Raw genomic sequence first — 17,691 nt, 5'->3', positions numbered from 1 at the left:
GCAGATAAGTAACATCCGTATTTCAGATTCGGAAAGGAGTGGAGGTTGTAAGGCATGAACTGATTAATCTTTGTTAATCATAAAAGTTTAACATTTCAGTGAACAAAATTCAAATTTAATAATTTGTACCTAGTAAAGCTCTGTACTTTGAAAAAAAAACTTATAACAACACAGCAACATTTACAATTTAAGGACATGTAGTTGCTTACCGGAATTATTTAGAGTATATTTTCATTCTTTTCTTTATTAGGTTTAAATTTCATATGTCAGATTTTTATTTGTAACTATAAAACTCGTTCATTAATTTTCTCTACATCTATACTATAGCTAAACTATACATGTACATGCACTTTATACATGTATAATATCAGATTTTTATAGTCTTCAAATAACAAAACTATTTCCCACTTCATTTGATTTTTCCACAATATACAGTTTAGAAATAAAACACTTTCTCTGATTTGCAAGGAATCGAATCTTAATGTATTTTTTAAAAGTTTTCTAGATTCATTTTGTAATTAAGATAATCCCTTTTATCTTAGTCTTAACCTCACAAGCATAATGTTTTAATGCAATTTGTGCCACATGAAACAAAAACTAACAAAAAACATAAGATTTAAATAGAAATTTGACATCTAAATATATCCACTTCTGCCAGTAACTTTTTTTGTTTTTGTTTTAAAAAATGTAAAAATAAACAAAACGATGGAAGCAAAACAACATTTTCTTTAATGTACGATACATGTAAATAAAGACACAACTCCCTGAATTGTACAAAATAAACATTAACAGTAATTGCTAAAAAACCAGAGGTTCAGACACGTGGACAACATTTTTAACTATAATTTACCAAGAGGACTCGAAGGTAGCCATTTTTTTAGACTCCTTAAGAAGAGGAGCTCCATATAAAAGTAGAGGAAATTTAAAAAATAAAATATATGGAGTGTTTCAGTATTGTTTTTGAAAGTGGGGGGGGGGGGGGGGCACCCTCATTCAACAATCTTGACAACCAAAAAAAGATTTGGGGTGGGGGGGGGGGACAACTATACTTTAAACTTTTAACTAGAATTTCACTGCTTTTTTCATTATTCACATGGTCTTATAAAAATGGGGAGGGGGGGGGCAACTCCATGTTAATTCAATTTTGTGTGTGTAAATTTAAGAAAAATATTTGCTGCGCAAAAAAGTGAGTGGGGGGGGGGGGGGCAGGCCCCCCTGATGCTCCATGCCTGTGTTTCTTTAGTTAATACTAGTTTATTGCTAAAGAAACAATATCTTAAAATGTTAGGTAGGTCTGATGGTTTGTTTGTTGATCATCCAGCCTCCTTACTAGCTTGACAATATGAATAATATATACATATTAATACAATAATACATGTGTATACAACTTCTAAATTTTTTTCTTCTGAAAAAAAAAATCAAATTTTAATAAAAAACCAACCTAACTCTTCAGTGTTCCTAATGACTCATGTTTGATTCTCCAAATAAGATACAAGTACACAGAGAGTACCATTAGGAGAAAAGGTTAATGCATGTCTCATCTCTTACAATTTAGATATGATACCATCATGATGATAAAAAAATTCTATTAAATCATATGAAGCGTGTAATATAATTAAAATTGACTCTTCAACAAATCTCATCGTAAACTAGAATTAGCTCAATTCTAAAACTCATTTATTAGAACATATGAAAAGGTGTTTGGTAATAGGATCGGCTGGAAAAGCTAATCAACACTCATATTCACATCCATCAGATGAATGAGAAAACTGTAACAAGAAATCAAAAATGTAGTAAGATTCTTTAATACAAAAAATGAACTACTTATTATTTACAACAGTATCACTAGTAAAATTTACCACAATCTTTGTCCAACACATTTATCTCCTACACACTCTCTCTCTCTCTCTCTCTCTCTCTCTCTCTCTCTCTCTCTCTCTCTCTCAGCACCATCTGGCAAGGTCCTCTTCACAGAGTTGTTTGGCAATATTCACATCCTAAATAAATGTGTAAATTAATCATAGCATCAGATCTTCCCTCTTTTATCATAAACTTTATATAACATTAAAGAATAATACAGTCAAAACTGCCATAGCGGTCACCCCTATTAAGCAGTCACCTTTCAAATGCGGTCATTTTATTTCCTCCCGATGAAAAATCCTATATAATTGCCCTCTAAAGAGCGGTCACCTGTCTAACGCGGTCAGCGGTCATCGTATTTTGATCCGTAACTGTACAGTCTACATGCATTAGGCGGCCATCTTGGCCGGTCACATGATTTACATCCGGGGGTTTTAAACATGACTTCCGAATGTCGGGTATAAATGTTAACAATAATTATACGCTTGATGCGAGAGAAACCAAATTAATCGATGTATTTATAATACATAATTGGCAGATCAGATACGAATGGGAATCAAGTGAATTGTTTAAACAAGTATTAACAATATGTTTGCTTTATAAACATGAATGATATACAGGTGTCAAAAATATCCGCGGCGAGGCAAGAGCAAATTGCTTGATTTAATAATATGATTTTGAGTTCAGATAAGGTCGGTTAAAAACGCAATTGTTGATTTGTATTAAAAGTGTTTGATTTCTATAATTACGGTACTCATGAAAATAGTGTTTGTGTTATAATTGTGAAAATCTCGGCGACAAGGTTTTACCACGTAATCATATGACTTTTTTGAATAATTTAAAGAAATATAAAAATTGCATGCACAATGCATTGTAATGTATTTCTACTACTTTGTAAATATAATAGATACTATAAAATCATCAAATCAATTACTTTATCTATCATTTTGATACATTATGCTAAATATCAAGTATATAATTGAAATAAAACTGAATAATTGTTCTAAAAATGGATTTGATGTTGGCAAATTCACGTCTCTATTCAAAGGTCACCTCTGTTAAGAGGTCACTTTGGGTGCCTCCCGCAGGTGACTGCTTAATACAAGTTTGACTGTATTTAAGGAGGCTTAATAGTCAACAATTTTTAATGAAATATGCATGCCTAAAATTTCAAATATCATATTTTTGGCCATAACCTGTAATTAAGTTAGGAATCATTTCAAATACACTTATGTGTCAAAGGTATGTCAATTATTTTTTTTAGTATACATTTCATTAAAGACCAACTGCTTTTAAAAAATGGTTATAAAGAAACCCCTTTGTCAGTTTTGAAAATATCTGGTTAGAAAAGATTGCTAAATTTAAAATTTCTCTAGAATTTTCAGCATAATATTTAAATATTTTTCAAACTTCTGTTCCTGCGATTTGATATTAACGATCTAAAGAAAGATTTTTTGGGCTTATTTTTGGCACAGGATATATATTGAGGCTCTTATTAATAAAAACTATCTTTGTGTTTTGCTTTAAATGTTCAATTTTACAAATAGTCAAAAAACTAATTCAATTAATGTATGTCAAAAAGTGCAAATGCTTAATTCAATATCAATCTTTTTTAAATCTGACAAAATTAATGCCAGACAACTTATTTAAAATAAGTCTTGTTTTCAATGTAATATATAGGGAAAAAAAACAGATATACAAGTTACACTTGGTACTTTAGTGTATGTTAGCTTTAAAATTAAATGTTAGGTTTAATGCAGATTTCATATCATTATTCATTTAATAAATGTGTATTACTAAAGTCATTAGTAATCTTTTTTTGCGTTAAGTTTAGGCCAGTTTTAGATTACATGTTGTGTTTCTTTTTCACGAAATAATGATTTATAGCTGCAGAAAAAAATCATCTTTGAATATTAAGGAGGTATTATTAATAGATAATTCGTTGACACCCAGTCAAAAGTCAATACTGTGGAATCATTAGAATTCGTTGTGGCTCAATTTTCGTGGTATTCATGGGTAGCCCTCTCCCATGAATTAACATCCTCCACAAAAACAGGATTATATAAATTATATAATAATATTTTTAAAGCGCTAAGCATAGCTCAGCACTTTATTGTCGTTAGACTTCTACTTCAGGTGCATCGAATAACTGCCCCCTATGAGCAGAAATATACATCATTTACTGAACTAATTGGGGAACCAGTTTCAGGGGTTTACGCACAATAATTAAGTTGTGATGAAACTTCAAATGCGCTTTAATTGCGTAAGAATTCCGGGAAGGAATTACTGGATAGTCCGTGTTAGAGAATATCGAAGAAAGTATAAAACTGGTCACACTGTGCATCGTTGCATTGTATACGTATACACAGCTACACACTTGTCTCCTCACATACAGTTAAAAAATATATGTACATCCGCATATCATTATTCAAAATATTTATATCTTGTATTTTTATAGATTGTGTGGCCTCTTGTCACCTAAAATTTATATTCCAATGGCTGAGTTTCTTAGCTTTTAAAAAGGCTAACCTTATGAGGAAATATAGTGCATAAACAGAAGCTGAAATGTAGAAAAATCAAAACGACTTGTAAATAGCCACATGTAGTTCTTGGTGTTCACCGCTTTCCTCACAGCACATATATAAAGAACTGACTAAACACTTTAAGTTTGCATAGTAGATCTCATCTGTGTGGACGTATATTTTACCTCGCTTACATTTGTTACTCAGACGCAACAACTTACCAGCTAAATGCAGTACATATGCAGAAGAAGATTCGGAACATCAATTATAATGGTCAATGCAATATATTTATAATTAAAGAAAATGCACACGTTTAACAATACAAAAATGCAAACATTAGACAATCAAACGTATTTAACATGTCGCACACAAGGTCCAGATGTGAAATATAAAGTGTAACAAAATCAAAGGCTTTTATATATCATGATTCCGGCAAGTGTCCATTTACAATTCGTGTTCAGCTTTGATTTAAATTAACTTAAGTGTATATGATAAATTATAATATACATGTTTATTTTAAAGAAACGTAATTTCGACCAAATTTTCTTAATCAAAATTAAATTGAATAAGGATAAATTTTGAATGAGTACGACTTCAACGCCATTTTGACCTTTCAATTAATATTAATTAACATCAGTCAATAAGTCTCCTTTCTAACTAAGCTTGCACAAAGTAAATGTCCTTTAGAACCAAGCTAGCCTAGCGCTTTTCAGTACCTTCAGTCTTTGATTATATTATGAATTATAATTTAATTTATATTATAAATTATTTCCCCACGAATAAGCAAAAAATCCACAATCCACGAAAATTGAACCCCACAAATCTAAATGATTCCACAGTACTTCGGACCCCGCACAGAATTGTGTGACATACACAGAAAAAATTATAAACAGGCTACCTTCTCTTTATAGACAATATAAACAGGCTACCTTCTCTTTATAGACAATACAAACAGGCTACCTTCTCTTAATAGACAATATAAACAGGCTACCTTCTCTTAATAGACAATATAAACAGGCTACCTTCTCTTTATAGACAATATAAACAGGCTACCTTCTCTTAATAGACAATATAAACAGGTATAAACAGGCTACCTTCTCTTAATAGACAATATAAACAGGCTACCTTCTCTTAATAGACAATATAAACAGACTACCTTCTCTTAATAGACAATATAAACAGGCTACCTTCTCTTTATAGACAATATAAACAGGCTACCTTCTCTCCATTTGTATCCACCAGCTCCACTAGGTGGATCTTCTCCCCCGTGGATAGCGTCTTTGTCTCCACGAGTTTGGCCATCAGGACTTTCCACATGGCAGAGTAGGTCATCTGTTCAAATCGGTCCACCACCGACTCCTCCCAGGAATCTCCATCTGTGGAAAAAGAAAAGTTGTGATGATAGGTTTGCTTGAGGGGAACTGGAAGTTCAATGACTCCTTCCATGGTATAAGTTACAGTCTAAGGATAAAGAGCTGTGGTCATTGACAGAATGAGTGGTTATTGATTTTGCTAAAACTTCAAATCCAAACAATATCTCTGAATTCAAATCAGATTTATTTCACTCTGCAAAAAAGCTTTTATCTTGTATTAACTCTTCTACATCAATGAAACTAGTCTACAACATGTAGAATTTATCAAATTATGTACATAGAATACAGATATCGAATACCATTGTAAATACATTCTTTGAAGAGACAATTGAAGGTGAATGTGGTTGAACTTGAGAATTGTTGTCAGTTCAATTGTTCAATTTCATACATGGTATATTACATCAGAGCACTTTTAACATATGCCATAAATACATTTTTATCAATAGTTCTAACACTTTAACAGTTGCTCACATGCAGGGGTGTCTCTAAAAATTGAAGTAGAAGGAGGAAATGAAAAAGTAGAAGGGGGATCTTGCTTATTGCTACATTATGTTTAAAATGCAAATATAGCAAGGTAATTAAGGCATCATAGGCGGGGGAATTCCCCGCCTCCCGGGTCTAAGAGACAACCCTGCTCACATGTCTTGTTTACCTTTTGGAGAAATATTGGCTAATTCACACTCTACTGCTTGAAAAGGGAGGCTTAAAAATTGGGATCTGGAAAAAAATGCAGATATCATATTGGCCTAGATTAAAAGCTGTAAAATAACAATTATACTCGCTGGGGAATTTTTTATAACCATTTAAGAAATCATGTGAAAAGGCTGCTTATTGTCCCATGAACAACAAGATTACTACTCTTTCTTCTTTTTTTGATAAAATTGATAATTGTAATTTATTTCTGAAAATGTTTTTAATATGTACCTTAGTTAAATTTACTTCAAATCTATTAAAGCAAACATGTTAGGACCCTACAACTAATATAAAACTCCCCAAATAAACTTACTGTAGTACTCGGACTTTGGCCTTTTCCAGGTAACAGCTGTCTCCGTAGTCAAGGTAAAACAGGTCGAGCTGGCCAGGGTCGTCTCCTAGGAAACCACACACACGGGCCCTGTACCAGGATGCGTCCTGATCAAACGGAGCGGCCACCAAGTCTCCAAAGTTGACTATATCTACCATGTCTTCCTACAGAGATAGAAAAAGTATTAAATACTGTCACGGTGGAATTCTTCAAATTCGTAGGAACCAATTTTCGTGGATTGTGGGTTTTTTTGCTTATTCATTGGGACGTTATTTGGTAAATGCTTTGAATTTTAGTTTCAGCTTTCAAAATTTGTTTTTGTGGAGTATGTGAATTCATGGGATAAGGCTACCTTTGAATACCATAATTGAGCCACCACAAATTTTATGATTCGTCAGTATTGAAATAAATTCAAGTTAAATTTCAGTCTATTTACTAAAGATGGTATAAGAGGTTCAGAACATATCATACAACATAACAAATAGTCAGAGGAAAAAGTACATCAAACAAGAGGCCCATGGGCCACATCGCTCACCTGAACAGCAGTTCCTTGTAACATTACATTTCGTAGCATATGCTTTTTCTATTTTAAACATTGAACCCCTTTCTGGGGACCCAGTTATGGTCCGAGGTTTATGGTTGGCTTGAACAACATAAATAGTAACATAGGAATGAAAATATGTAGCACTGCGGTGGGACCGCACGTACACAACCTGAAAAACTGAACGTAGAAGAGTTCCACTTCAAGAGGAATAACTCTCAGACTGTACAGAACATCAAGAAAGATAACTCTTGGTTCCACTACATTAGAGTTTACACAATTTGAGGATCCTTGCATAGTAATCTCACAAACTGTAGCATTATAGTTCTCGAGAAAAACTTTTTAAAAACATTTTCAATATATCTTTCTATGTTAAACTTTGAACCCCTCTTGGGGCCACAGTATTAGTCCAGTGCTAAAGTTTTTATTATTTGGAATCTACATTATTTAAGGATGCTTGCATAGTTATCTCACAAGCTGAAGCATTATAGTTCCCAAGAAAAAGATTTTTCAACATTTTCCCTCTTTATTTCTATGCTAAACTTTGAACACCTCTTGGGGCCCCAGTATTAGATTGAGGTCACGGCTTTTATAATTTTGAATCTACACTTTTTGAGGGTGCTTACGTAGTTATCTGACAAATTGATGCATTGTAGTTCTCGAAAAGAAGATTTTTAAACATTTTCCATATATACCGGTACTTCTACATTTAACTTTAAACCCATCTTGGGTCCCTAGTATTAGTCAAGGGGTCACTATTTTAAAACTGTCGAACCTTCATTATCCAAGGTTGTATGCATGATAGTAATCTCACAAATTGAAGCATTGTAGTTTTCGAGAAGAAGATTTTTTAACATGTTACCTTTATATTTCTATAATAAACTTTGACCCCATCTTGGGGCCCCAGTATTGGTCCGGGGTCACGATTTTACCAATTAGGAATCTACATAAGCGAAGGATGCATGCATAGAAATTCCACAAACTAAAACATTGTAGTTCTTGAGAAGAAAATTTTTTAAACTTTTCCTTTATGTTTTTTAAAATGTTTAAATTTTGAACCCCTCTTGGTGCCCATCAATTGTCCAGGAGTTACAATTTTTTGAATCTACATTATTTAAGGATGTACATGTATGCATAGTAATATCCCAAACAGTTGCACTATAGTTCTTGAGAAGAAGATTTTAAAACATTTTCCTATATATGTTAAAATCTAAACCCCTACTGGGGCCCCACTTTTTGTTCGGGGGTCACAATTTTTACAATCTTCACTATATATACAACCTTTTGTGTATGTATTGGCATTTTTGGTGAAGTGGTTCTTGAGAAGAAAATTTTTAAACATTTTTCATATGTAGTTATATGTTAAACTTTGAACCACGCCTGGGGCTGTAGTTTTCGTCTGAGGGTCACGATTTCTACAATTTAGAATCTTCATTATACATACAAGCTTTTGTGTATGTATTGGCATTTCTGGTGCAGTGGTTCTTGAGAAGAAGATTTTTTAAACATTTTCCTATTATTTCTATGTTAAACTTTGAACCCCGCCTGGGGCCCCAGTTTTGGTCCGAGGGTCACGATTTTTACAATTTAGAATCTTCACTATATATACAAGCTTTTGTGTAAATATTGGCATTTCTGGTGCAGTGGTTCTTGAGAAGAAGATTTTTTAAACATTTTCCTATGTATTTCTATGTTAAACTTTGAACCCCGCCTGGGGCCCCAGTTTTGGTCCGAGGGTCACGATTTTTAGAATTTAGAATCTTCACTATATATACAAGCTTTTGTGTAAATATTGGCATTTCTGGTGCAGTGGTTCTTGAGAAGAAGATTTTTTAAACATTTTCCTATGTATTTCTATGTTAAAATTTGAACCCCGCCTGGGGCCCCAGTTTTGGTCCGAGGGTCACGATTTTTATAATTTAGAATCTTCACTATATATACAAGCTTTTGTGTAAATATTGGCATTTCTGGTTTTTAAAGACATGCACCCTATACTTACTGTTTCGCAATTATCTCCCTTTTGAAAAGGGCTGTGCCCTTCATTTTAACAATTTATAATCCCCTTTTCATAAGGATGCTTTGTACCAAATTTGGTTAAATTTGGCCTAGTGGTTTTTGAGAAGAAGTTGAAAATGTGAAAAGTTTACAGACGGACGGACAGACAGACAGACGGACGGACGGACGACGGACAACGGGTGATCAGAAAAGCTCACTTGAACCTTCGGTTCAGGTGAGCTAAAAAGTGAATGAAAACAGGTATCATGACATGTATACATTATTGGCTAGCAAAGATGTGAAACAGAATGACAGATGAGAAAATACATCCCAATATTATACCATGAACGTTTCAGGGACTGTACCATGGAACTACAGGTGAACAAATAATGATGGACAAAAAAACTATGAAGGTATTACCCTACAGAAAGATAGGTAAGTTAACATATTACAGTGATATGCTAAGGATTGACCAATAAGTATGTACTGTTGTCTTGTTCCATTATTGAGATATATTTAATTCCATACCAAAACCAAAGACCACATAAATGCTAAAACAGTTAATTTAATAATCAGTTAATCCGATAATTTTTCTCTGAAAAATTAACTTTTCTCTGGAAAATTGACTATCAGTCTAAGCAGAATCCTCTGTACTAAGTTCCTACTAAAGGACCAGATTCAGGGTTTAGAACAAGATTTGGTACCAGTATTGTCATACATTTTGTCACCTGTTGTTCTGTGGCGTAGTACTGAAACTTTCTCACCTGCCGATTTACGTCATTGCACTGAAATTAGCCAATCTGTCTTTATGTGAAATAGTACTTTGACATATTATTTTATATGTTTTATAATCTGTAATACTGTGAAGTGTTTTCAGTGAAATAGCACTTTGACATATTATTCTACATGTTTTATCACCTGTAATACTGTATTTTCTCGCCCATCATAATGTGGCATAGCCCTGTTCCATGTTCTTTAACCTATCTCTTACATGCATAGTATGGAGACAGTTCCATGGCATAGTACTCTGACTACTTTCAATGGCATAGTACAGGTATTGTTTCATATTCGCTAACCTGTTGTACTGTAGCATAGAATTGTTACAAGTTTTCCCTGTCTTCCCCTGGCGTAGTACTGTGACATAATATTTTAAGTGTTCTCTCACCTGTATTTCTGTAGCATGGTACTGCGATACACTCACCTATTTCATTGTGGCATAGCCTTGTAACATATTCACCAATTTTTGTCGTAGTACTGTTATATGTTTTCTCACCTGTCTTTCTGTGGCGTAGTACTGTGACATACTTTTGACGACCTCGTCCAGTCTGAGTGACATGGAGGTCAGTATCTGGACAAAGAAGGTGTGGGGGTTAGCCACCGAGGAGACGTACACCTCCACAAACTCCCGCCCTGAGGGCCAGGAACACACCCTGTCTGTGTGTAGTGAAGGCCCTATAACAAAACATCCGTCTGAGTTTTAGGTTGTATAACAGAGTTTTACCATAACTGTGCTTTATCCAAAATGTTAAAAATATGCTATTATGTTTCAAAATAATTTAATTTTTATGGTTGTTATTTAAATGTTCATGTATTTTTATTGGCTAAACACACTCTTCTATTAATATGAGTTAAAAAACTTGCCAATGTGACAATACATTGTTTAAATTGCAAGACGTATTTAATCCACTTGATGTTCCTTTAAAATTTCATTCCAATTAACATCTTTTTTTTAAATAAAATTTTACAATAATGCATCTATTTTATGATGGTTTTAATATTTTATATGGTTGTAAAAATATCAAATAATAAGAAATGATTTTTGGATAATAAAGCAAAAACTGCTTAATTCTGTGGTTATCTAATAAAAAATAAATCCATTCCTTAAGTAGTCTGAAAACAAAAATCATTGAAAATCTCCTTACAAATCTTTTAAACAAGATAACACATACAAAAACATAATCATATGTAATACTTTATTATTATCAAATATCAACTAATATGATAATTCATTAAATCAATCACCTGGCTCTGTTTTCTCCAATGGTGTCTCTTCTCTCTTGAAGTTTTTGTTATCTCCCGAAGGCTTGGTACGCTTGTCACGATTGGCCTCCATCACTGATTTCTTGGCTCTGAATACTTTCTCTTCCTGCAGCTTTTCCTCAATCAAAGTCTGGCAAAATAAATAATATATCAATGGTTTTTGACTGTTTATCTAGCATCTGTCATGGTGTGTCAAAATAAATAATATATCAATGGTTTTTGACTGTTTATCTAGCATCTGTCATGGTGTGTCAAAATAAATAATATATCAATAGTTTTTGACTGTTTATCTAGCATCTGTCATGGTGTCATTTTGTGTAACATATGTTTTAGAGTTTTTATTAATTATCTATTAGATTATAAATTTATACATTTAGAAATTTATTCAAGGCAGTCAGACACCTTTGGCCGCGACCTCATGTTGCTTATGTCTTCATACTGACTATCTAGTTGACTGTCCACCAGTCTGTCAGTAGACTAAGCAATATCGAGCTAAATTTCATTCTGACTCATTTGGCATTTCAAGAAATAATTATTTTCTTATCCTGTTCTATTTGACTTTGTTCTATTTGATTATTGTTGATATTTTATAGTTAATTCAATCACTTAATAAATTGTAAAACCTGCCTTCGAGTTATAGCTCTATGCATATTCGACTTAGAGGTCAATTTAAGCCTAATAACTATAGGCTGACCCCCTGTCTCTTGGGTTGGGCCTATACAAGTAAGTTCCCCTTATCCTATGGTGCCCTTCCCCCTCGGTGACAGATGACCAACCAAAACCTTCAATTTAATTAAAAAATTTTTAGCAAGTGATTTTCTTCAAATTTTTCTCTGACAAAGACAATTCACAATCAGGCCTAAAAAAAAAATAGGTTTGTTTCCGCTTTCAGGCTGAAAAAAATTAGGGTCGGTCGGTCGGCTTTTTTTTTTTTTTTTAATCTTTTTTTTTCCCTCTCCATCTGTTCAATTGTGCATATTAAACCATTTATCTATTAAACTGGGTAAGATAAAAAAAACAAGTATTTGTTGTCATTATTTAAATGATGTGATGAACTTTTTCCCCGGCTGGTGGGAACATTTCTCGAGCTCAACTGGCACAACATGTGCTGCCATTTGTAAATAACAAACATCTACACAACACTGATGACATCTCAATAAGTTCTATAAGCGTTTTTACGACTTAAATTTGGAGGACACAATAAATTTTTAAATCGGATAAAAACAAAATTTTAACAAAAAACGGATAAAAACGGAAATTTACGAAAAAACTCGAAAAAAATTTTTGGGTCAGCGGGTTTAAGTTAGGGTCGGTCGGGAAAGCGGAAACAAACCTATTTTTTTTTTAGGCCTCATGTATTTTAACAGCAGAAAAAACAGTACACTGGTAGATTAATTAATATGTAAAGCCAAAAAAATATCCAATTTGATTCAGGTACTGCAGCATTACAGGTACTGTAGCATTACATAGTCTGTAGCATTACAGGGACAGAAGCATTACAGGTATTGTAGCATTACAGGGACAGAAGCATTACATGGACTGTAGCATTACAGGGACAGAAGCATTACAGGTACTGTAGCATTATAGGGACAGAAGCATTACATGGACTGTAGCATTACAGGTACTGTAGCATTACAGGGACTGCAGCATTATGGAGACTGTAGCATTACAGGGACTGTAGCATTATGAAGAATGTAGCATTACAGGGACTACAACATTACAGGGATTGCAGCATTAAAGATATTGCATCATTACAGGTACTGCAGCATTGCAGGGACTACAACATTACAGGTACTGCATCATTACAGATACTGCATCATTACAGGTACTGCAGAATTACAGGGACTGCAGCATTGCAGTGACTACAACATTACATGTGCTGCAGCATTACAGGTACTGCAGCATTACAGGTACTGCATCGTCGGAAACCCACAGCCAGTCTTGCATATGCTCAGTAAGCGTACTGTGGAATCATTAAAATTCGTGGTGGCTCAATTTTTGTGGAATTCGTGGGTAGCCCTCTCCCACGAATTTAAATCCTCAACGATAACAATTTTATAAAGAGTTATCTTTGTTACTGAAAGTAGACTATGCATCCACGAAATTACATCCCCACAAATGAGAAAAAAAGTCATAATCCACGAAAATTGGCCCCCACGAATTTAAATGATTCCACAGTATGCGAGACTGGCCATGGGTTTCCGATGATGCAGGTACTGCAGCATTACAGGTACTGCAGCATTGCAGGGACTGCAACATTGTAGGGACTGCAGCATTAGGTGAAATGCCTACTCACTAATCAATTTTATTGCAATATTTAAAAGGGGTGTAAACATAACTAATACTACCTTTCTGCTTCGTTAAATTAGAACTAATATGATGTTGTGCCTAAGAAACAATACAGTTAATTTGATCGTCTCCCTGGGTTCGAATTAATCTAAAAATAAGCCTAAGCTCATATGTCAAACATGGTACTCATTAGTTAAAAAATCTAAAATTCAACTAGAACTGTCCTAATGGGACTAATACCCCCGCTAGGCTAATTTCAAATGGGACAAATAATTGAATTGAATAATAAAGGTTTGGAACACATACCAAAAAAATTTCTAGAATTGTAAAAAAAAAAAAAATTAGTTATAATAACAAAGAAAAATTAAAATCAAAATTGTCAGAATTTCACTGTAAATACATATCTATAACAGTCATACATTTACAAATGTATGTATTTGATGATATATTTTTTTAATTTAATTGATTTAAAGAAAAACCAACAAAATGACAATAACCCCTCCCTTTGCAGTGAATATAATTACCAGTAGCCAAGCAATGCTCTTCTGTTGATAAAACTTTCAATATTTTTCTAATAAGAGTCTTGACAGATGTAATTAGTTGTTTCAAATTTTCCTCACTTTCTCCTATGGCACAGTGGAACTCCATATCAGAAAATTGATCCCATAGGACTATGATTTTCTTTGATGAACTTGTTAAATTCAATAAACTCCCAAAACATTACCATAATTACCATACTATGTAAAAATATGTAAAAAAAAAAAAGAAAATTTAATATTACAAACAATTTTAAAATTGCCAAAACACTACAATCATATCAGTAATTTTGAATTTCATTTAAATTAATGCCCAATAGGGTCACTTCATCAATTTACTTGACAAATAAATTTAAACAACCTCTAAAAATAGTTTAACTTCTTAAATTAATCATTATATTATTTATTTCCTTATAATGATAGACCTTTTGGTTTACATGAAACAGTTTTAAAATAGCCCCAAAACCATCACCCACTTTACAGATTATCAATTTCCCCTAAACACATGCTCCATCTGAACCATGGCTCAGATAATGGCTCCCTTGGGACAAATGAATTCAGCCACACTTGTCTTTGATGTTCTTATTAGCTCCTAAGAATTTATCATTGACAAACAAAAACTTTGCATTGTCAGTTGATAGAATACTTATAAAAAATAAAAAAAATTTTATTAATTAAGACATAAAGACAAAAAACTTCATCTGGATGTATTTATATAAATATATTTTAGAGTGTTTTCTATTAATTAATTAATAAAATCTATAAGGATTACCTCCCTTACTTTTCAACATTAGTGTACAATATATAGAATAAGGAAAATGAAAACTGTCATAAAATCATTAAATCTTGTCTGATCTTAAAAAAAATTGCAGGTGCACATCTTCAGATGGTGTTCAACATATGTACAAATTTTCAAACTGTTCCATGCAGTAATAAAAAATTCTATAGGGGGGACAAAGTTTCGTCTACAGACAGACGGACAGACGGACAGACGGACGGACAGACAGACGGACAGGGTGAAACCAATATACCCCCCTAAACTTCGTTTGCGGGGGTATAATAAATCAAACAACATATCAATCCAATACATTGATCATTTAGGTCCTGGTAATTACCTTGGCTAGGTCTATCTGTTCTCTAGTCCCTGTTATCTGGATCTCTCTGTCGATGTCCCGGTATTCGTCTTTCGTCCGGTCGATGAAGACCCTGGCGTTAGATGACCTTGAAATGCCCCTTATTGTGTCTCCATTTCTTCCTGTTAACACAAAAGCAAATGCCATAAATGCCTCACAACCCTTACACCAATGATTCTCTTCATTCTGCTGAGTGCACTCCCAAGTATAAACATCCAAAGCTTACTTACTTAAAACAAGTACTAAACTGTAGATTCCTAATTACATGCAAGGAATTAATATCAGCGTAAAATCACGAGATGCACATCTTGCAAATTATGAAATCTCGCGATTACTTTCTGAGAGTTGAAAACTAAAAATTTGTTTAAATTTTGGATAAAAATTTTACCATTCAAAATTTAATATCCTCACAATTTTATATAAAAAGATGGTATTGGGGATTAAAGTACTTGCATAAAATAAGAAATTTACAGTTTCTTACAACATATTATGAAGTAAATGCCCCAAAATGAACACACGTACCAATTATTCTACCGAGCGCACTCGACGGGACAAACATCACCTCGGTGAGAACCACGGGCATGTTGGCCACCAACTCGCGGATGATGAGCTCGGCCCGCTGAGCGGACTCGGCCGAGCCTCTAATGATAATGGTCCGCTGGCCGTCCTTGTCCGACTTGTTGTCGTCCTTGAAGTTAATGCGTGTTCCTGTCGTCTTCTGTATCTACAGGGAATCAATCAAATCGTTGACTTTTAGGAATAATACCGAGTGTATACTTCAGACAGGCTGACTACAGGGAACCAACCAAATCATTCGGTATTGGTAACTATACTTTGTACACACACATGCATAGGCATGAAAGTAAATTATTTACATATATTCAAAGTAATTGAATATAGTGTAAGAAGTTAAACAACTGTATTTACTGAACATCTTACTAGTACATGGAATCAGTGGGATCATTGAATGTTAGAATATAACTACACAATACTACTGGACTTTTAAAAGGTTCGAAAGGACACTACCTAACTTTGTTTCGACGATCAGAATTTAATGCTTCAAAATTCATGATTGCCAAACATGAAATAACTGAAAATATTTCTATTTCAAAACATTCTGTTCAAATAGATAAATTTACTCTCTCACTAGAATGCTTGAAAGCACTGTTACAGGCAGGTTCACTGCACTGAATCAGAGTGATAGTTGAAACTAAGTAGTTATATCATTACATTTCCTTACTTCTCTGCTCTTGGTCTAATGACCTTTTGACCCTTTTGATGTTGTCATACTGACCCTTTTGATGTTGACCCCTGACCTACTGACCTCCTTTATGTTGGCCCCCTGTCGCCCTATGATACTCCCCACGGCTTTCGGCGGTACATCCAGTTCTATCACGGTCTGTTTAGACGTGGCACTCTGTCTCTTGTCCTCATCCTCATCATCGTCATCTAAATAAAATACAGAAGTATTATATACCCATTTACTGGCTGTGGGGACAATAGCAAGTTTATTGTTTCATGAGACAGCTACTATTTCATGAGACGCAGCCAAGCCTAGCTGACCATCTGTTGACAATGGTTTTCTTGGGGGTGTCAATTTCAACTGTTACCCTCCTAAAGAGGTACTATTTATTTTCTTTTACTGAATGTCTTAATTTAAAAAAAAAAATTTACTGCTGACATAAATTTTAAAGTGAATCATAAGGGCATAATTTACGCGCAGGTAAGTATTTGTTGTGTTACCCGTTGCCAAGTGTGCTGCTAATGCTGAGGGTAATAAAGCAGATTATAAACAGCATCTTTAATAACCAATTAGATTTCAGTATAATAAAATTAAATGTAAACCGTGACAGTAAGTCAACCTACCCTCAGAACTTGTCAGTAGCCTGTACAACACGAACACAGTACTGGTCAGTCCCAGGGCCCCCGCCACCAGCAAAACTCGTGTCAGGTTCTTCATGACAGCAACTTATGGGTCATCTCCTATACATAGCAACAAATATAAATTTTAGTCTTATATCATCATCACTGCACCTTAAAAAAAATTTTTTTTTAACCTTTTCCTGAACGACTGATAAAAAATACCTCATTAATAAATACGTATTTGTTAATTTTAGGCTAGCAATTTACCCTCCTACTTTTTTTTTTTGCACACTTTGGAACAAACATATTCTTACTTACCAACCCATCCTATGAACAAAAAAAATCAAAGACCAATTTAGTAGAGGACAAACAAAACAATTTATTTTCATTCAAAACAAATTTTACCAGAGATTTGTCGCTGTACGATTGAAGATTTTTAAATCCCGCTTCACGCATGCTTTCCACTTTCATTTTCAGGTTTTGTATATCGAGCCCGATATAATTTATAATTTATA

General features: G+C 33.8%; 1 protein-coding gene across 2 annotated transcripts; it reads right to left on the bottom strand.

Annotated features, from left to right (window-relative positions):
- Window positions 1-712: 712 nt before the first annotated feature.
- Window positions 713-17,660, bottom strand: LOC105342839 (tudor and KH domain-containing protein). 2 transcript variants are annotated; one of them, XM_034462816.2, is made up of 11 exons: window positions 17,582-17,660; window positions 17,180-17,296; window positions 16,638-16,762; window positions 15,836-16,037; window positions 15,296-15,435; window positions 11,338-11,485; window positions 10,589-10,767; window positions 6,762-6,943; window positions 6,408-6,472; window positions 5,601-5,758; window positions 713-1,997 (listed from the first exon to the last, which is right to left on the bottom strand). In XM_034462816.2, the coding sequence occupies exons 2-11, from the start codon at window positions 17,271-17,273 to the stop codon at window positions 1,944-1,946; spliced, it is 1,347 nt and encodes a 448-aa protein (XP_034318707.2). In that variant the 5' UTR covers window positions 17,274-17,296; window positions 17,582-17,660; the 3' UTR covers window positions 713-1,943. The 2 variants fall into 2 exon arrangements, with proteins under 2 accessions (XP_034318707.2, XP_034318708.2); XM_034462817.2 differs by lacking the exon at window positions 17,582-17,660 and adding an exon at window positions 17,495-17,516.
- Window positions 17,661-17,691: the final 31 nt, after the last annotated feature.

The sequence above is a fragment of the Magallana gigas genome, chromosome 1 (assembly GCF_963853765.1).
Source record: "Magallana gigas chromosome 1, xbMagGiga1.1, whole genome shotgun sequence".
NCBI lineage: Eukaryota > Metazoa > Mollusca > Bivalvia > Ostreida > Ostreidae > Magallana > Magallana gigas.
The sequence above is the reverse complement of the archived record's forward strand: the minus strand, read 5'-3'. Positions and strand labels throughout refer to the sequence as shown.

Coding starts and splice junctions, on each gene's coding strand:
- LOC105342839 (XM_034462816.2), bottom strand. CDS start 17,273: ATGAAGAACCTGACACGAGTTTTGCTGGTGGCGGGGGCCCTGGGACTG. Junction 16,763..17,179: donor GCTACTGACAAGTTCTGAGG/GTAGGTTGACTT, acceptor TATTTTATTTAG/ATGACGATGATGAGGATGAG. Junction 11,486..15,295: donor AACAGATAGACCTAGCCAAG/GTAATTACCAGG, acceptor TTATTTTGCCAG/ACTTTGATTGAGGAAAAGCT.